At 42.8% G+C, this 21,675-nt stretch overlaps 1 protein-coding gene across 1 annotated transcript; it reads left to right on the top strand.

Moving 5' to 3' along the window:
* Positions 1–804: 804 nt before the first annotated feature.
* Positions 805–17,373, top strand: mknk2b (MAPK interacting serine/threonine kinase 2b). Its single transcript, XM_080736036.1, has 14 exons — positions 805–904; positions 1,906–2,111; positions 2,520–2,610; positions 3,126–3,227; positions 3,347–3,444; positions 7,041–7,120; positions 7,558–7,631; positions 7,840–7,944; positions 8,415–8,470; positions 8,617–8,712; positions 13,071–13,265; positions 13,689–13,853; positions 13,966–14,006; positions 14,120–17,373. Exons 2-14 carry the CDS (start codon positions 2,061–2,063, stop codon positions 14,391–14,393), a joined length of 1,428 nt encoding a protein of 475 aa, XP_080592162.1. The 5' UTR covers positions 805–904; positions 1,906–2,060; the 3' UTR covers positions 14,394–17,373.
* The last annotated feature ends 4,302 nt before the right edge of the window (positions 17,374–21,675 follow it).

Below are 21,675 nucleotides of genomic sequence, written 5' to 3'. Positions count from 1 at the left end.
TCACCCTATCTGTCAGTGAGGCTCAGAATTCCTTTATCTGTGAGAATCAGATTGTTGCACGTGGCTCAAGCATTCTCTCTGAGCATTATCAAGTCAATGACTTTGTGTTTGTGTCCCAAATACTTTCTTTTGCCCTGTGTGAGTGAGTGTTATTATCTGCAATCTAGGCACAAGTATAGGCCTACGGCTATTTATATATTACAGTGACCCGGTGTTCAATTGATAGCAGCTATTATTACTTTTAGAAGGCCTCTCTCCATGTCCATGTGTGTAGTGCATAAGTACATACTCATCAAAACAGCCCTCCATCAAAATACAATAAACCTTACAAGAACCCCTGACTGTTGTTGGTGCCCACAACAGTCATGTCATTCCCCCAAAACCATACCTCCCATTGTGGGGCCTAAAAAGAAAACAAAGCCTCAATGGCTCAGTCCCATTCTAATTTTACACCAACCTCTTTGTGCCATGCCTTCTCTCTTGCCGAGATTTTGACCACAACTCATTATGTTATTCAAATATTCAAATAACAGGTGAAATGTACTTGTTTTACACTAGTCTATCTCGCGAATTCAATAGTCATATCTATCTATCGCACCCGGGAGAATGGAATGGATCGCATAGGGCATATGAAACGAAATGGCACCAGGCCCACGGTTATTCTCATTGTCCACGGAAAGCACGTCATCATCATCCTGTTGATGTCCTCTAGGGGAGGCTGTGGGCGGGGCCTGGGCCGGGTGGGAGGGGACTGGACAGAGACTTTAAAAGGCCTCGTCGCCGTTTATTTTCTTCACCACCTTCCACGCACGTACGATCAGGCGTATCCCCCCATCATCCGCGGCTTACAAAGCAGTGGGTCAAACAACGACGTGAACACTGGAGCTGTAAAATTATTAACGGGGTGAGTACTGAGTAGACATTTAGACAAGTTGGTGGCGTTTAGATTTGTGCGTGTGTGTGCGCAAGGTTGCAAGCGTTTTGTCCAGGCATGTTAACGTATCTAAAATAGTCGTTGTGACGGCGCTACATCTGTCTTTCAGAGGCTAACGTTAGCTGTAGCTTCGCTGTGGTGTTTAATGCTGCTGCATTCCCTCTAACTGACTCTAAATATAGCTTTACTGACCGTATCAGATCTCGTGATTCAGCAACTTGGGCCTGGGTTGCATCACGTTGTATCACATTAAGTCTGCATTCAGTGGTGGGAGAAAACAAATCTTTTCCTTGAGTAAAAGTATCAATAAGGCAATGCAGAAATAGATCCGTTACAAGTACGGAATTCAGAATTTAGTAAAAGTTCAAAAGTATTGGTATCAGAATAGACTTGAAGTACCAAAAATCATGTGCAGAATAATGTTCCATTTGAAAATGTAATCGATGATCGTGCCTCCTCCTGCGACGGTTGTTTTTATGCACGCGCAGTGTTGTTGCTGCGACATGACTGTCTGCATTCAGTGGAACCAACATGTGTTGATGAACCCAACGGCAATACATGGCTGCTTGAGCAGATATTGGATGCCCTAACGGCTACAGATTGAATTATTGCACAAATGCATCATGTCTGCAAACTAAGGGTTGGCTGGATTTATAAATGTGTTTTTGAATGTGTTGTGGAGGCAGGGCGATGTTGGTAGGCTACATTATAAGCTGCTGCAGTGTGATGTTGGTTAATTATACTAAAACCACAATGTGTTGTTGCGTTTGATTAAACCGTTTGATAAAACGTGTTGTGTAGGCCTACTGTAGGTTCATTATATTAAAGCTGCAGTGTTTTGTGTGTGTGTGTGTTTATTACAGTAGGCCTAAAGCTGCAGCGTATTGGTTCATTACAGTAATGCTGCAGTGTGTGTGGGTTTGTGTGTTTTTTCATTTTATTAAAACTGCAGTGTGTTGTGTCGCCCGCAGGGCTCCCGTTTAAAGCGCCGCAGCAAGTTGACCAGCAGTGTGATCATTTGCCTCTGTCTCTGGAACGATTGTTCTCAGAGAAGTGCAATTTGACATCATCACAAAACCACTGCAGCCGCCGCAAAACAACCCAAAATTCCCAAATCGGAATAAAAATGGTGCAAAATAAAATCACCGAAGTCACAGGATTCCACCGCTCTTTTAAGGTGAGACATTTGATACCAGAACAACATCCAATGCATTAATTTTCACACTTTGGGAATTACAACGTAGACTACCATTGGCTGTGGTTATGATGAGAACATAAGGTAGGCCTAATGGTTTGGTGTGTGTGTTTATTAATCATATTGCTGGGAATAATACTAAAGTGTGTATAATATTTAACAGTTTATATGGACGGTAAATGAGGCACGTTTTTATCAGTTATGTGGAGGGTGAATTAGGCTGTTTTTATCAGTTATATTGTGGAGGGTGAATTAGGCATGTTTTTATCAGTTATGTGGAGCGTGAATTAGGCATGTTTTTTATCAGTTAATGCGAAGCTATTAATGTAGGCCTATTGATACCACAGCATGTCTGAATAACATTTAAATGGCCATATTCTGCTCCTCTAGGGCCAAAATCCATTTGAATGTGATGACTTCACCAAAAATGGATCCCATCTTCTTGATTCGACATTTAATTTTGATTCATCCCCAAGACATGGTGAGTGGTTTTATGGCTGTGTAGTCTGTAAAACAGTAACTTTCCTATCTGGGACAGTCTTCCTTGTGACATGGCATGTAGATTCTAAGGACCTTTGTTGCACCCACAGTGGCCTAGTTGATTAATTGGATCTTGTTCTCTGTAAACAAATGGTCATTGGTCAATGATCTCAAGACAACTACTGAAATGGCAATAAGTTAAAAAGTTCTGAAATTAAGGCCAGGCGGTGTTACTGAACAACGTGGAAGACATCTGTTTAGCATTTTTCAATGTTTAATGTACATTTAAGCATGAGCATACTAGCAGTGGTGGCCATGTTGTGGTGCCACTGACAGAAAACCCATTCATTTCCCCAGAGAGTTCCAAAAATATTTATATTGATTATTTTAAGCTTGGTACCAAAGCCATCCAGGCTCCTGGGGAATTATGACCGTAAAATAAACATTTGATTCTGTGTCCAAAAATATTTGATCATTAGAAAATGCAATTCTTTTTTCTTTATCTTTCTTTGATAGACATACCCTCCAGCCAGCCTATTGACATCCCCGATGCTAAGAAGAGAAACAAGAAGAAGAAACGTTGCCGGGCAACTGATAGTTTCTCTGGGCGATTTGAGGGTAAGCTACACATTATGTCAGCTTGTTGATCTCACAACAATGTGAAAAGGCAAAGTCAAGAAATTTCTGTTAAAGACATGCATTATAAGTTATCTTTTTTGTGAATCTTTCCTTCACAGATGTCTACAGGCTACAGGAAGAGGTCCTAGGAGAAGGTGCTTATGCCAGGGTGCTGACTTGCATCAACCTAATCACCAACAACGAATATGCTGTTAAGGTAAAGATCTTAAAACTGTGGCCCATTTGAATCTGGATATAATGGCATATCCATGTGAACATATGACTAAGTGGTTATTGAGTCCACGTTACAGTCTAGGAAAACTCATGATGGCATTTTCTTCACAAAACCTAGTGCCATGGTAGCATACACTGCCTGTGTGTGTATCTGTACCTTTAAAGTACAATTCCGTACTAAATAACATCTAGGCAAATTTTCCTACTTATATTGATCCCAAATGACTGTCCATGGGGTCTATTAGTCAGAAATGCTCCTGTTCAGTTTCCCCAGCAGAACCCAGCAGCATAGCATAGAGTGGAGCCCAGAAGCCTATCACTTTTACACTATTATTGCGGTCAAAGGTTTTTATTTTATTTTCTTCATGGATGTGTTGTCCCCACGTGAGCCGCCACAGTCTCATAAATCATGTTTTCTGCCAATCAAACTCTACTGGCCAATCACAGCACGTCTTTTCCGGGACTTGGCAGAGCGCATAACAGCATAACATGACAACTAATAACAGAATGATAAAAAGCCTAATGGGCTCCACTCTATGCTATGAGGGCTGCTTAATTCTGCTGGGGAAACTGGATGACAGGCATTTCTGCCTAATGGACCCCATTGACAGTGATTTGGGATCGTTTTAAGTAAGAAAATGAGCCTAGATGTTATTAGTCTGTAGTTGTCCTTCAAATACCCACTCCCCCCAAAATCATGATTTTAGTTTGGTAAACTTTTGAAGCTTACCCATGACAACCCTGGAAGTTTCTTGCTCTCTGCATATCACCACATCCTTAATACGTTTTATACTAAATTGGTTTAGCATTCACTGGAAACGGGACACAGGGCACGCAACTCTGAGAGGTGGTTCCCACAATAACAGTCAGAGGTGTGATGTCGCACTTACATGCCAAACATCAAACAGAGCACTAAATGGAGCATTAGTGAATGAGGATGTATGCAGTTTTAATATTTATAATTTCAGAGTTCTTTAGTTCTTCATGGGATAATTTTTTTTAGTGTTTAATCGTAAAACACCTATATACTAATAATAAATACTGCATTTTATTCCTGGGATGTTTGTGGCCTCCCTCCCCTAGTAGACAACTAGATGGTCCATTTCTTATTCTGACACGTTCCCACTGCCTGAGTCTGTTTCCCATCCTGATGAGTGGTGTGGAGATGTTACATTTCAAATGAATGTGTGTGTGACACTGGTGCCTACTGCTTAGCCTTGGGCTGTGAATTCATCGTTGTAGTGCTGGACATGGAATGCTAGTATGGGGTTTTTGCAGAATTTTCATGTTTTTGAATGGTGCAAGGAAGAATAACTAGGTTATTTGAGATGTTCAGGAAGGCCATGTTAATTATGTGCGTCACCAACTGTGTCCTCGATGACTTGCTTTTAGTGCCAGTGCTTGAGTAACCTCGCTGTGGTGGGTTACGGTCCTGGGGCAGGATGTAAATGTTTTCTCAGTTCAGCGCACCAAAGCAGATGTCTGCGGGGCCCCCTGTTATGTTGTCGCTGTGTTCTAGTTTTTGAGTGAAGCTCTAGCCACTGTTCACACAGACGTTCCCTCACAGTCACTGTTTTTCTCTCTCCATTAGCCTATCGGAGCTCTTGGAACACAATACCCACCCTTTTTCTTTGCTCCTATTGGCTGTGGATGCTTCTAGTGGCGGGAACATTGTGTACTTGTGGCCAAGCCAAAACAAAACCCACATGGAGAGAGGAGGGGTGCTGGACTCTGCTTGTGTCCAGGGGTGTTTACACTGTTTTGTTCTCCTTGTGCAGTAGGGCTTTATTTCTTCTCAAATGGGGCGTGTACTGACAAATGGATTTTGCGCTGTGCTTGCTGCATGCTTTTTGTATCTTTTCCGTTGGTCCTGTTTTGAGGAAGTTTTTTTTTTTTTTTTTTTGAATGTAGAAGTTGTTGATGGGTTTTCTTTTTTACGGATTGTTGGCATTTAACAGACTTGATTTTTATCTTTACTCTTGGGCATTCAATGCCTATCCACAAATATATTTCAGTTCATTCCGGTTCAAGGGCTATTTATGATAGTTCAACACTGTGTCATCTAGAGTGAAAGTGCATATAATTTGGAATAAATACTGCAATGGAATTTTAGCACAGCCTCCCACAAGTGAACATGGTGCATTAGTCATGTTTACCCAGGGATGTTTCTCTTGGGACCAAGCAGTATAGGGGTGGGGGGGACTAGTAGTGGAGGTCAGTTGGGGTTAGGGGGAGGGGGTGTTAGGGGAGGGGTGTGTTTAGACTCCTGCCAGATGTCCTTCTCCTCCACCTAGGCAAGGGGGCGATGGTGTTTCAATCACTACAAAAGCCAAAGAGCAGGGTGGAGGGAGTAGGGAGCTATGCCTGTCCCGTCTGTCTTGGGCCTCATCTCCCTACCCCTCCTCCTCAAGGGTTCTTTCACAAGCTTAGATTGATTTACAGAGCTACAGCGTGACTCAGTTGGCCCCCCTCCAAAGCCAGCCTGCTGTGAATCTGATTTATTCCCCCTCCTGGTGTTGTACGTGACTGTTTCCGCACAACAGTAAACCCCCACCCCCGACTGCCTCCCCACGGACAAAGAGTCAGCACCACTATGTTTGAATTGTCTAACTTATAAACCCCCTAGCTATTACTGTCATTCTCTGCTTATGACAATTTATCTCTGCTCTGTTTGTGCTTTTTTTTTTTTTACACTGTACATGTTATAATCTGTGTGGTTGGTTTGTGATGTGATTGGGAGAAAGTGGGCTGATGTGGGTTGTCTGTATGCTGACTCAGATGTGGTCCGGTGTGTTGTTGGCTTTGGGCTGCACACTGGCCTCTTGTCTGTACATTAATCCTAGACACACACACACTGCACTCTAGCCCCACTGGGTTTCAATGGCAACTATAATCCTGCTAGCAGGAAGAGAACCATGCACACCCCCATGAGCAGACAATAGCTACGGCTGGAAAATTCAGGCCCTTTGCTTTGCTGTCAGCAGTCTCTCTTTCTGTCTCTCTTGGCAGTGTGACACACAGCCTGCATGGGGGCCCCACAATGTTTTGGTTCCAGGATCTGCTGGCTATATTTAGAGTGTTTTGTTTATCAAACTATTTTGGCTCGACTCTTGGGGTGTCACAAAAGAGCACCGTGGCTACTTAAGAGCACTTAAGATTGGAATATAGGTTAAACCCAATGCTATGTTTAGAGGTGAGGTGCCTATACACATTCTCCATTCCTTCAGTTTGGAGGATGTCAGGAGGAGTAGAAGTAGGGTAACCATCGTTGCAGCATTGTCGGTTGAACTGGATAAAGGTTGGACTGGAAAAAGTAGCCCTGCACTGGAAGCAACCCAGGAAATGCAGGGGTATACCATATATATATAGTACACGTATAATTAGTGCTATACCATCTGTGACCTATAGCTACCATATATAGTACATATAATCAGTGTTTTACCATCTGTGGCCTATATTATTGAACAGTGCTGCCGTGTGGGGAGCTTCACGATGCAGTCTTGGGGAGTCTAAATAAACGCTCAAGCTCAGACTTGCCTCTGTCTGGAGACTTCCTCTAACCACTGTATTCTGTTTCAGATCATTGAGAAGAGGCCAGGTCACAGCCGTAGCCGTGTCTTCCGTGAGGTTGAGATGCTCTACCAGTGCCAGGGACACAGGTAACTAACTGTACAGTAGTCATCACACTACCACAATGAAGCGTGACCATGCCACAGATTATCTTGAACTCAAGATATGGTGCTCGGGCCCCGTTATTACATTACACTTCCATGTGTGACTGTAATGAGGCGATACCCTTAGCATGATCCCTAGTGCCCCTATTCTGGACATTTTGACCAAAAAAAAGATCACAAAGAAATGTGTAATGAGCAAACGATGAGCTTGTAAGTGGAGTCCAAGTATAGACCCTTGGGGGGGGCCCCGGTCAATGAAGTACAGCCCTATATAAACCCTATATTATAGGTTGTATCATGTGGTTAAACCATTTAGCTCTACAGAACTCTACAACTCACTTAATAAGTTAAGTATAAAAGGGAAGACCTGCATTTCATGCTACTACCATAGGCTGATTCCTTTTTGTGTTTTTCCCCAAAAGGAATATCCTGGAGTTGGTTGAATTTTTTGAAGAGGAAGACAAATTCTACCTGGTGTTTGAAAAGCTGAGAGGAGGTTGGTACATCCAGCAGAAGACTAAGATTAAAGGACTAGCTTTTATTTGTTGTTAAACATTACGGTAATTCTCCTCTTGCGCAGTCAGTCTGTGTGGGGTAAATGGAACCTTTCCACCAGTACACTGTGTTTGTTAAATGCTTGATGTCAAAGCAGAGTAATGAAGGGGTTCACTTGTTTACCTTTTTTTCCATTTTCCTTTTTTTAGGGTCTGTCCTTGCTCAAATTCACAGAAGGCGACACTTTAGTGAGCAGGAAGCCAGTGTTGTGGTGCAGGACATCGCCAGCGCTCTAAATTTCCTGCATAACAAAGGTAAGTCAACTATAAAGGGTCCACAGATTTGTTGCTTTGTAGGAATGGGAATTGTTTGACTATATACCATGTTGTGGGCTTTTATTACCACAATGGATCATCAAAGTAGTGATGGATGGGCAATCCCATTCATTTCAGTGAATGAATCATTTCGTTCACGTTCATGGTAATGATCCGTTCAAAAGATTTGTTCAAATGATTTGTTCATAGCTACATCAAATACCACTGCATTTACACACTTGGCACATAGATGGTTAAGTCGTAGTATAAACACCTCTTCATCAGCAAAATGACCCCTCCCCCCACACACAAAAAGAAAGAGGAAGAAACTAACGCAACTATTCAAATTATTTCCTGTGCACTCTCACTGTGGGGCTCTGACCTTGAACAGTTTAAAACGGTGCAAAAAAAAGTTGTTGTCGCATACAAATATTTGTATATAATTTTTAATGGAAGCAATTCTTTTTCAGGAATGGCTCATAGGGACCTTAAACCTGAAAACATCCTGTGTGAGAATTCGGACAAGGTGAGTTTACTACAGGCATGTTCAGTTAGGAGGGCACTCATTGGGGGTGGCAATGTGGCAGTGATAATATTGACACACCAAAACATTTGTATGTCTATTTTGTTCTCTCTCATAACTTAACATTTTGTATTTGTCTTCTTTGTCAGATCTCCCCTGTCAAGATCTGTGACTTTGACCTAGGCAGTGGGATCAAGCTGAACAGTGACAGCTCACCCATCTCCACTCCTGAGCTGCTAACTCCTGTAAGTTTGCCAGCCCACTCGTCTGTTCACCATGACTATTTGTGACTTGTCAGCATGTATAAATAGCAGAAGGGAAATGCATGCTATTGGGAGGGGTACTGTAAACATGGGTATACAGAGCAAGGCAAAGGTTAATCTCAGTCACATTGCCTGCCACTGGTTTGTCACCCTGAGGTGTATAAGCAGTGTGTTTCTTTTTCTTTTCTTCTTTTCTTTTTTTTTTTGCTTGCTCTTAAACAATGCCTTTATCAAGTCCAGCTGGCTGGATGCCTATTGGTCAATACTTGGTGGTGCTAGATACAGGAAAACTCCCTGATTGGGGGAGGAAGGCTTCTGGTCCTTGAGGTTATGGACAATGAGGTCACTGTCGGTCGTGTCGGACAGTTTCTCTGAAGTGATGGGTGTTGACTCTGAGCCTGAGTATGTTTGCTCACTCACTGTCCTTTACTTGGCAGCTCTCGTGCTCTCTTATCATAGCTGAGATATTGGCTACGCTCAGGTAGATACTCACCTCGGTCTAACGTCCACATCCTGCTGCTTATCAGTCCCAAACAGTGAGGCACATGAGTTGGGTTGTGCATGTTTAACCCCCCCCACCCCACAACGCACTTGGAGGTGAGTCAGAATGGCATCTTGGAATAGGAGGTTACATTTCAAAGTGAAGGTTTTCCACTGTGTTTTGAGTCAACAGATGAGTCTGCACTGGTTGTCAAGCTGGGTGACGTTTATCGATGGACTAGAACAGGTGACAAAGATGGCTGTAGGGAGTGGGGGAATTGTGGGATTGATGGTAGGGGGTTTCTGCCTTGGTAACCTGATCTTTCTTTAGCCAGACAGCCGGATGGACGGCCCATCCCTGTACTATTTGTGTGGGGGGAATAGTTGTGGGGCCAGGGTCTCTCACATGTTTAGTCTAAGCTGCACGTTGGAGCTGCTTCATTTGGAGGTTGCCCATTTGTCCTGCCGTCCTCAAGACTTGACAAGAGTATGAGCGGAGGGGCAAGTGACATGCATGCTCTTTTTAACAGTTGTTTCGCTCTGCCAGTTTTTTTTTTTCCAGACCATGTGCTTCTCAGGGGCGTCTTTGTTCTTTCTACAGAGAATTTAATCTGAGTTGACTTTTATTTATCTTTATTTCTTTTTAAGAAATGTTAAAGCTAAAGGACAGGACCCAGTGTTCTATCCTTGAAATGTTGCAAGACTAGAGGGAACACGTTGGACAGTTGTACAGGGCCTTATCCAGTCATATGAGGAAGTGCTTGAATCAAAACATAACAACCCCCCCTCTCTCTGGTATAAAACCCACAGAAGAGAAAAACAACATACCATAAACCACCAACCCTGTCTCTGCCTATAGTTGTCTCCACCCACTGGCCCTCACCACACTTGTGCAAGTCTGCATTTTCTTTGTATTCTCCATACAAAAGGCCATGCCTACAGCCTGTTCTCGAAATTTAGTCTTGCCCCCCAGACCTAGCAACTGTGATTTGATTGGCCAGAGCGGCGGGAGGGGAAGAGAAGGGGGAGGGGTGTACAGCCAAGTCTGCTCATGCGCTCTCTCCCTTGTTTTCTTTGCCTTGATCACAGGGGCAATCTTATCTGCTTTTCATCTTGCCCTAGTGCTTGCTCTCCCCCTATGCCTGCATTCCTACTGTGGTTATTGCTCAATATAATATGGCATTGCATCCATTTATTTACCTCCCCTTCTAATCAAATTGAACTTGCTGTGCGGTCATTCCGAGGGCTGATCTCAACTATTGCCCATGCGTTTGTACTGTGTGTTTGGTCTGTGGTTTACAGACAGGGAGGGCAGGTTTTACAGGCAGAGGGGAGGAGTCATTTCTAGGAAAATGCTAATACCAGGCTCTTCTACGAATTTGGTGCAAGTGGCGGCCTGTCAGCTGAACATTTAATTCAATTTGACTGTACATGTGTGCATAACTTACACCAATGAACTGCATGAACGAGGCTGGGCGTACATTGGCTGCATACAAATACACACAGACAGACACAGCTCGTGACACCCCTTGAGGGGAAGTGAAGAGCTGCGGCAGTTGTGTGGGTTTGTTTGGCCCAGATTCAGATGCAGCTGCAGGGCTGATGACAGAGCTGTACTCTTCCCGTAAGCCTCTTCGCCTTAAGCCTCTAGTTTACCAACAGCAAAGGTGGGTGTCAGCTGACTGTGTGGTCTGACCAGTCACCTGGTTTGAGGAAAGCCCCAGACGGCGTTGCCAACAAATCCTCTGGTGGCGTCAGCTGATTATCTGCTATCTGTACGTTGCAGAGGGATTGGAGGTGGCTGAGACTGATGCAAGCCTGCACAGGAGCTGCAGCAGTACTCGTGGAATGAATTTGGGGTCAGATTATGAAGCCCTGTATTATAAAGATGGTATACTTTAGAGTATCCGAGAGCCATGACTTCTCTCCTTTAGCTGAACCTTATCAGTCATAGCCAGCGCAGCCTATCTATAACCATACCTCTGCCATGTGGTGTTTTTTTTATTTGTTTCTCAGGTGGCTTTGAAACAGGAGTAGCCCGAGTGCATCTCTCCACTCCGACATGTCTCCATTCCGACACTAACCCTATCTCTAACCCTAACCCTAAACCTTAGGCCCATGGGAGTGTCGCCACTCCGACAATAAGAAGTCAATTTCGGAGTGGCGACATGTCGGAATGGAGAGAGCCTCCCGAGTAGCCCATATTCACTATCATATTGCCTTTTGATTCCAGAGGACCTTGTTAGGCAAAAACATAAATGTGCCTATGTCTGCAGTGGTGCGAGACCAGTAGTGTTTTGTGTCTGCAGTGGTTAGTTTGACCTGGATCCTGGGGGTTGGGATGTGTGGGGGCAGTGGTAGTGACGATGGTGTGGGGGTTGGGTCTGTCTGTGGCTGTGCCCGACAGAAGAAGCTTTGTCTGAGCTGAGATTCCTGCACTGCAAAATGTCATTACATAAGGGTGCAGCAGGGTGGAGGAGGAGCTAGGAGACAGCTGGGACACGGTACTATGAAACAATGGAGGTCTGCTCTATGTAAACACATTCCACCATGAGGATGATGGGCTTGGATTAGGACTTTCTGCTCAGAAAAGGTAGCATGCCCAATATTGTCCAGATTAAAGTAAAATAGCATTTTGGCTATTCAGTATTGAGGACTGCTTTGATGGGAATACTTAACATCAGGATGCTACTAATCCTATAGTCTAGAACCCTTAGGGAGAGGGTGCCATGGTATTATTTGGCCTCCCATTAGTCTGATGGGACTTAACCTTAACCTCAGTAAAACTATGCCTAAACCTAACCTTAACACTAACCTCAGTAAAACTATGCCTAAACCTAACCGTGTGTTAACATGGGTGGATTGTTTAGCTGTGCTAGGCTATTGTAGATCAGCTATTTATCCTCAACACCATCACTATTATGAAATGGGGCTTATGTGTTTCTGGCTACATTAAAAGCTGTGCAAAGGACGGAGTACTGGAATGTCTTTGTTCACAGGTCCTGTTGAACTAGCGACCCACTATACTCCCCTTCCTCTGTTCCTTGGGTATTAAAATGGCATTTGATGTTTTGCAGCTAGCAAGTTGCGTAACTAGCAGGGGCTCAGCCCTGTTTGTGGTTCTGCTGGACAGCCAATCCTCTCTTTCCCTGCTCAGTCAGTGTTTGGCCTAGTTTTTGTCTGAGCTACATAACATGGTACCATTGGAGTGAGGCTGCCCTTGCTCTCTGCTCATTCTGCTTGCCTGGCCTGCTAGCTGAGTGCTGAAAATGGACAATGACTCACTCACTCTGCTGCCTACCCACACACCAACCTGCCTAGCCCTTCCTCTGCCTTGGATGGATGACTGCACATTATGCTCCTGCAAATACCTCCTTATATTTTCCACTGTAGAGAAAGAGAGGAAAGCATTGGGGTAATTTCAAATGGATCCACCACAGTGGATAAATCTATCCCTCCCCATTTTGGCCCCTTTAGCTTATTGCCCCTGCTGACTCTAGTGCTAGCTCCACCATGTGACTCTCATACAGGCAGCCCCTCACACAAGGCCCCAGCCTCTATAAAGAAGCACATGAGGTATCAGCTGAACTAAGGAATGTAGTCTGCAGAAGGGAAGAGAACAAAAGTGTGCTTAAGGACATGACACTGACAGTGCCAGCTTGTGTGCACTTTCTCTGTATTTTTTTCTCCTTCTGTTGTATTGTACTAAGCAACAGTAACATTCTCCACCACCGTGTTGTTTACACAAACACCAACCGGGGACAGATGCCAACTGTGACTCAAACTTTATTTCCCCCGGGGCTAACACACATTTTTTTCTCTCGCTCTTCCCCAACCCTACCGCCTTTTCTTTTTTATAGTGTGGCTCTGCAGAGTACATGGCACCTGAGGTGGTGGAGGCCTTCAGTGAGGAGGCCACCATTTATGACAAGCGCTGTGACCTGTGGAGCCTGGGAGTCATCCTCTACATCATGCTGAGTGGCTACCCACCCTTTGTAGGCCGCTGTGGGAGCGACTGTGGCTGGGAAGTGGGAGAGCCCTGCCACACATGCCAGGTGAGAATGTTAACCACATCAGCTCTGGCGTACCTATTCTGAGGCGAACATTCTGCAAAAATGGAAAATCTACAAACTCACAACATGTCCCATTGTGAGCTTGTAGATCAGCTATTTCGGCTGCAGATATTTGTTATAGAGGGGAAATGGGAGCAGACCTATAGACCCATGGGAGAGCAAAGTATATAGAGTTTAAATGTTTAGGCCTTCTCTCTCTCTTTTTCCTCTATCCTGTTACTACTACTTTTGTTGCTGGTGTGCACCTGAGACAACATAACCCCTGCTTTAAGTGCATGCTTGCATTGTATAGGGCACACGTGACGTGCTCCACACAACAGTGTAACTGGAACCCTTCGCCTCCTCAGGTCACAGTGTATATGATGCTTAAACATGCTATCCCTGTCCTTCCCTCTCTGTTTTCAGAACACTTTGTTTGAGAGTATCCAGGAAGGAAAGTATGAGTTTCCTGAGAAAGAATGGGCTCACATCTCCTCAAGTGCCAAAGACCTTATATCCAAACTTCTGGTTCGGGACGCCAAAAACCGTCTCAGTGCCAGCCAGGTGCTGCAGCACCCGTGGGTGCAGGGGGTAGGTCAACACCCACCCAAACCTCCCACACACTTTCTCTGCATGTTTATGGAAGGATGTTTTTGTTACTGTTGGACAACCTGTTGAAACCTGTCTTTTTCTGTTTACGCAGGGTGCCTTTGATAATTTTCCAACATCCATTATTCATCAGAGGTGAGACTTTGCTTTGGAGCATATTACAATTATAACGATGAAATTATTTCCTAAAGTAATGTGTGCCACTGTTTTGGGCTCTTAATTTATGTTTGTGTCTGCTCGTCAATCAGGACCAGCAATGCCAGGGACCTGACTTTCTACGCTGGCCAGGCTATGGCTGTGAACCGGCAGCTGGCTGAGCAGGATGGAATGGAGGACCAGCAGCAGGAGGGTCCGCTGATCATAACTGCCAGTAGTGGCTCCTCCATGCGTCTCTCACGTCCTTCTAACTCCAAGCTGGTCAGGCGCAGGCAGGGGAGCGGCCAGTCTAATGGAGGGCCCGTCTCAGCTGCAGAACTCCGCCAGCTCCTGGCCCCACTAGTCATCATGGGAGACTGTGCCTGAACCCTCCAAACCCTGACTTCTGATCTCCCGTTCTGACTCGGATCATATGACCATGTTGTCCTCTCTCCCCAAGTCGTAGGGCCCCTTGCTGACTCTAACTGGCCTTGGTTCCTCAGTCATTCAGACTGCTGCCTACATCCCTCCTGCTAAATGCCTTGTGCGCCTCTGCAGCACTTCTAAAGCACATAAATCCAGGGCCTGCATATATCAAAACAAATATGCATGTCTAGGCCGGGGGGAGGGAAGGCCAGCTTAGAATCTGGGGTAAAGGGGGAGGAGGCATTATTTTATAGTTATGTTTTTTTTGTCCTTCAACTCGATTCAGAACTAGTACATTTTTTTTTATCTTTGAAACCAAGCTCAGACACCAAAGGACAACCTGTTGTGCTGCTTCCACACGTTACAACTGGATCCACTGTGAATTAAGTTATCTGGAATGTTCTCTCGCATGTATGTATACGCACGAATGGCCATTCTGCAGATACATACAAGCTTATGCAATATGCCAAGATGAAGGCCGTTCTGTGTAGGGGTTAAAAAGGGGCTGTGTAAGCCAATGCTGTCTGTGCCTGGTGTGGTCCATTAAGTGGATGGGGGGGGGGGGGGGGATGTTGGTCTCTAAAAGCATTCGCCCTTATTTTTTATTTTTTCCTTTTTGAGATAAATTCCTCACAACTGAGCCTGTTGTGTAAGTGGAGTAAGATAAAGCCACATTCTTCTAGCTTCTGTGGCCATAGGATGTTAAAGCTCTTAAAGCCAAGAGGATGTCTATAACCAGCCAGTGACAGCCCGACCGTTGCCCTGGTCAATGCAGTTGTGCTTTACAAATCGGAACCTATGCCTAACTACCGGTGGCTCTACTGATCATTGATTTTTTTTTTATGATGCTGAAGTTGTAATCGAGCAGTTCCCCTGGAATTTCCTCAACACATATGGGGCAGGAAATAAAACTGTCCTGGGTTGTTTTCCCTGGGTTGTGATGCATGGCCACAACCAAAACAGGGCCTCTGAGTCTAGCCTGGACTATGACTACTTTATGTTCTTGGCACAGCTACATAATTTGATAACAGGCTGGGTAGCTGAAATTGGTCTGGTGTTACATTCTTTGAGACACAAGTCTCACATGTCCCCATGTGACTGACGTTTTCTTTTTTCTTTTTTTTTTTCTTTTTTTTTTTCTTTTTCCAGAATATGCTTTAAATGGAAAGTTATAATAAGCAGGGGGTTGGAAATGTCGCCTGAGTGTAATTTGTAAGTGTTAATCATCAAACGATTTACTTGGAAAGGTTGGATGTCAATTTTTCTTTACATGATCCTCTCAGCTCCGAGTTAAGTAATACAAAATTTGTATGACTGGGGGAAATTCCCATATTCCCAGAAGATTATTATTGAAATAAATAGGCAAATGAGAGTTTGGAGGATATATAAAAAAGAACAAAATGAAGAAAAAGGGGGTGGGGGGGGGGGTAAAAAAAGGAAAAGCATTCCAGAAAAATAAAACACAAAAAGAAAGTCTTCCAAGGACATGTAGCTGTATTAATGAGTTTACTTTGTTTGTTTCAACTCCATGTCTATGTGCCACACTGATATTGTTATGGCTGTTCTAAGCTCTTGTTTTCTATTGTGATTCTAATGCAGGTGCAGATAAGTTCAGGTGGAACACCGGATGTTTTACTTTTCACATTTCTTTTCCTTTTTTTAAACTTTCTTTTTTTTATGATTCTCTTTGTATACGTTTTTGTGTTTTTGAGAGTTCAGAGTATGTGGTGTAAGAGGTGAGGTGGCGGAAATGTTCTTTTCGTTTATCTGGAGCGGTTCATGCCCAGGGAAGGCTTTTTGTTTAACTTCTCGTGTGTGTGTGTGTCAGCAGTGATCAACCTGTTGAGAATCAGTTGGCTCTTCTTCCTGTAATTAACAGGTAATGGCATGATGATGCATTCTGAAGACACCAGCCATTCACCAAAGAGGGGTTTAAGTCATGACATTGAACGAGTGAATAGTTAAGAGTTACCAGTTCTCCATCTCTTAAACAAGAAATGGGTAACTAGTGATCCATGTGATGTTGCCTGCACAGCAGTGTGCGGTACTCTGGAAAATGGCTCCCTTGGTGTCAAAGGGCCCATTATGCTGATACTAGGACACTGATTGTAATGGTTCTAAACAACCTTTCTACCGATGCATCGTTGTGGGGTTTTATGTCTTATAGTAAGACTTACTTGAAATTTGTGTATGCAGCTGTTTTGTTCTCTGTTTGGGGAAACTACTTTGCTATCAGTCATATAAACAGAGCATCAAGCTGATGATTAAGGCAATCTGGGGATTTTGAAAATACCTACTCAATTCAGTATTTCTGCCTTTTCTCCCTTTTTGAGTACCAGACAAGTTTCTCCCTATATTTTGTTAGGGTTGGGATTTTCGGAAATGCACAAAGACTTGGGCCATACTCTCTGATATCTTCAAAGGTATTGGAGTTTCCTTGGTCATGACCATTTCTACTTTGTCAAATGCAGTAATTTGGACTGCCTTTTTATTGGGGGAAAGGGATATAATGATATCCTAAGCCTCAATTTTTTTATATTGTAAGTCATTTTGAAGTCAGGAAGTGTTCAAATTCAGTCATCATTTAAATGGACTGTACCAACTACACAATTTGAATGTAGCCCACAGGCAAAGCATTTAAGATCCAGCAGCATCGATCAAACGTTTTATAAATAGTTCATGGACGGGGGTTATGTGTTTCTTTTTTTCTTTTTCTTTTTTTTTAACACTGTCAGAATTCACCCCAAGCCCAACATGTTCATGGAAAGAATATTTGGATTAATGCATTCTTCAAATACTTTTTTTTTCTCTCCCCCATTTATTATAAGCACTTTACTGTACCATGTGAATGATTGCAGTTTGCAACATTTATGACAGTTGCTCCAGAATTTTGTATTGTTTTTCTAAAAAAAATAATGCAATAAATGCTTTGAACCACAAATCGTGTGTTATTTTTATCCTTGTTGACACCCTTGAGTTCCCAAATAACCTGTGCTCACCAGTGGTGGAAAAAAGTAGGCCTACTAATTTTTACTCAAGTAAAAATAATACCACAGTGGAAGTAAATCGGCATATCTCTCTATTTATATATATATATATATACACATGCACACACACCCCTTTGGATATTTGAACGAATGTTGTGAGTTTGTCCATCTGCTATTTTTGATTATTTTGTGATGAAGAATTTGATAAATGATCTAAATGAAAAGTAAATTGTAACTAAAGCTGCCATAATGGTAGTGAAGTAAAAAAAGACAGCATTTACCTCTGAGATAGTGAAGTTACAAAGTATCAAAAATAGAAATACTCAAGCAAAGTAAAGTACCTATCTCCAAGTTGTACAGTAGGCTACTTCAGTAAATGTACTTTGTTACTTTCACTGCTCACTTCTAATCTCCAGTTTCATGTTTACTAGCGGCCTTATCCTTATCTTTTAGCTGAGGTTATCTGCTTTAATACTGTAAATCCTTTTATTTATTTCTTATCAGCAGTCCCGGATACGTGAGTAAGTTGACTATATGGCTCATTTGTCCTTGACTGTTGGTAAACATTCAGTTCAGTCATCTCATCCCACATGCACTCTAAACGTGTAGGTCTCAGTGGTGGAAAGTAACTGACTTTCAGTGGTGGAAAGTAACTGACTTTTTGAGGTAGGCCTATTTGTACTTTACTTGAGTATTTCCAATTGCAATAGGCCTACTTCTACTTCTAGGCTACTCCACTACATCTTGGATCCAAATATTGTACTTTTACTATTTGAAAACTTTAGGTACTAGTTACTTTTTATATTTTAAATATTATTACAAAACATACATTGACCACTTCTGCCATAGACTTTGGCTATTTGAAAATTGCGTTGTGACTTGTGAGCTTATAGATCTGCTATTCACAATTTCATACATTTTGAAAACATGAAATGGAAGATGTCTGCTTCACGAGTACTTTTACTTTTAGTAGACCTACTTTAAGTAGCCTACATTTTGAATTTTTGATGCCAATACTTTGGTACTTTTACCCAAGTAAATTCTGAATACCAGACTTCAACTTGTAAGTTGTAACAGAGTATTTCTCTCTATGTGAGAACTTTTTCCCACCACAGGTTGGTCTATCACCTTGACACTGAGAGGAGAGCCTGTGGCTCTATGTGTGGGGGCTCCTCTCACTCAGAGCAGACGGACCTGTTCTCATGATGCAATCTGCTGCAAGGCTTGCTGCCCTCACGTTTGCCCTGGAGATAAAGTATCAGTTCTGTTCTGCTGAACACATCAGGGCATGCTCTCACTCTAAATGCCAACATGCACGTCACTTTCCCGGTATTTTTAGTAATTCTTAGTCATTCAGCATTGCTTATTATTGCACTCCATTGCATCTAGTTAGAATAGTTGACCCTGTGTTATTTAAGTAAAACATGATGGAAGATAGAGCAACTGCTTGTTTAGTTTAGGACTGTGTGCGCATATGCCAATGGTAGGCCTACCTATTTTGGTATTAAACGTCGTATTGAGGTGAAAATATCATATCATAACCCAGTTTATTAAACAACAAAAAAAAGTAGGCTAATCAGCTAAGGGCTAAGTTATTAAAACATTATCCTTTTGTGTATTGTAGGCCTACTGTGTGCTGTAGAGTATTGTTTTTTATTATTTTATCTTGCTTTTATGTTCCCCCTGTGCTACTGCTACCTCCATTTTATTGCGCTGCGTTTGTATCTAAATGTGTGTATGTTAAGCCTATCCTTTTATGAATAAAACAAAAACGACGCAACAGCTGGTTGTGTAGCCTAGTACCATGTTTCGCTTTTAGTGGACATACAGTGTTTGTGCTACGTCAGCATTACACAGGTTCAAAAAGCTTTTACACGAGTAGGCTATTTGTCTCCCACTGGTGGAGGGTTTTGTCACTGACCGTCTGCAAACTGCTTGGGGGGGAAAATATTATTATTACCAAGGTCATTGTTTACAATGCATTTTTCTAAAGTGTACAGTACCTCAAGTTCAATATCACCGAAATGAGTCATGACAAAGAGTTATCTTTTGGTACCCCATGCCCACGCACGCATCAATTTCCTCCGCAGATAATAGAGAAATCCACGTTCATATCCTGTAAAAAAAAAAAAAAGAAAAGAAAAAAGAAACACTTAGGCTAGCTAGCTATATATATATATATATAGGCCTATATATATATATATATATATATATATATATATATATATATATATTAGGCCTATATATATACACAGTATATATATAAGCCTATTGTGTGTGTGTGTGTGTGTGTGTGTGTGTGTGTGTGTGTGTGTGTGTGTGTGTAGGCTAATAAAATATTATATGATGGTGAATGATTATTTAACATAGTTATATTAGGTGTTACAACATAAGTAAATCAAAGTTGTCTAATTTCAAGTTCAAGAACATGATGAATAATATTCAATACTAAATCACAGAAGGCTAGTTCTTACAACTTTCCGCACATAGGGTTAGGGATTTTGTGACTCCCCGAACCGAACAAAAATAAATTCGTCTCTAAAAGTGTAGTATGCAGCATCGGCTCTGGTTAGGGCCTGCGCATACTCCACTTTTAGACCCGAATTTAGGCAGCACCGAACAGCCAAATTAATGGGGGTACCCGCCTGGCGCCTGCTGCATGTTGGTAAGTCGGAACTCTCCGACGAAAAGTTTGGTGGTGGGGGGGACGGGTACTGTCATTAATTCAGCTGTTTGGTGCCACCGAGATTGTGTGACTCCCCGTACCGAACCAAAATGAATTTGTCTCTCAAAGTGGAGTATGTATCGGCCCTTATGGCCTGTCCAAGTGTCCATACTCTCTCCAAAACCGAACTTTTCGTGGGAAAGCTCCGGTTCAACTACAAAATGACGTCACGCAGAACTTTTGAAAACCATTTCCCCGAATTAGAGTTTGGATAGCTGCACGTCGGAAAGACGGAACTCTCCGACGAAAGGTTTGGTTTGGGTGAGAGTATGGACTGGCCTTTAGTCAGATGGTAGGCTCTAGATCAGGAGTCAGCAACCTTTTTGACATGATGAAGTGCCATGTTTTCATTCTTGATAGTCAGTGTGTCATATCAACATTAAGTTTAACCACATCAATTGATTTTGACAGGCTATAAATAACTATTTTTGTTCTTCTTTAGAAATACTTTTTTACATTAGGATTAGGATGTAGGCCTAATGATCATTAGACTCAAGCAATAACCCACTTATCTCCCAGACTCTCTCCCCAGTCAAAGTTATCAGTTTGAATGAATGTAGAATTATATGCAGGATGTAAATTGCATAGATATGAGTGCACTCTCACAGTGTGCCAGTGATCACCCACCCCTGTGCCAATGTTGCCTACCCCTGCTCCAGATCATCTAAGATCTTAATCTTAAGGCCTGTCCATATAGTATCTCCAAAATGTTCGGTGAGTTGTGATTTCCGACGTGCAAATTTCCGAACTCTCATTCGGTGTTATGCTTTTCAGAAGTCGCGACTCGCGAGTGATGTCATGTAGTCGAACCGGACCTTTTGACCGAAAAGTTTGGTTTCGGTCAGGCCTAAAGGGCTGTCCATACTGTCTCCGACCACCGAACTGTTCGTCGGAAAGGTCTGGTTCAACTACAAAATGACGTCACTTGCAACTTCTGAAAAGCATTACCCCGAATTAAGGCCTGTCCATAGTATCTCCGAATGTTGTTCGGTGAGGTCGACTTTCCGACGTGCACATTTCCAAACTCTCATTCGGTCTAATGCTTTTCAGAAGTTGCGAGGGACATCATTTTATGGTCGAAAGGACCTTTTGACTGAAAAGGGCGGTTTTGGTCAAAGTATGGACAGGCCTTTAGTATTCGTAAAGCTGCACGTCGGAAAGTCGGAACTCTCCGACGAATGGTTTGGTGGTCGGAGACAGTATAGCGGGGCTGTTAAGGAGAACAATACTTCAGTTCTGGAAAGAAGCACCACAATTTTACAGAGTGTACCTATTGGGTCATTCTTTAGAAAAATCACATTAGACACTTAATTTTCAAAATGTCCGCCAGTTTTAAAGATGGCCGCCTTTTCGGATATGTTTTACAGTACGCCAGCCAGTTAATATCGAATTTTCATAATATTAGAGTTGTTTTGTAGGTTTTAAAACATCCTGAGTTCATTTATTACACTTTTAAAGCAGCCAGAATAACCTTTCTGACTTTTGGTTGGGGTCTTTCCTCACCTGGGACCCCCCAGACAGACCCCTGAGC

This window comes from Nannobrachium achirus (genome assembly GCF_963921795.1).
Source record: "Nannobrachium achirus genome assembly, chromosome: 1".
NCBI lineage: Eukaryota > Metazoa > Chordata > Actinopteri > Myctophiformes > Myctophidae > Nannobrachium > Nannobrachium achirus.
This window is presented reverse-complemented; position numbering and strand designations above follow the sequence as displayed.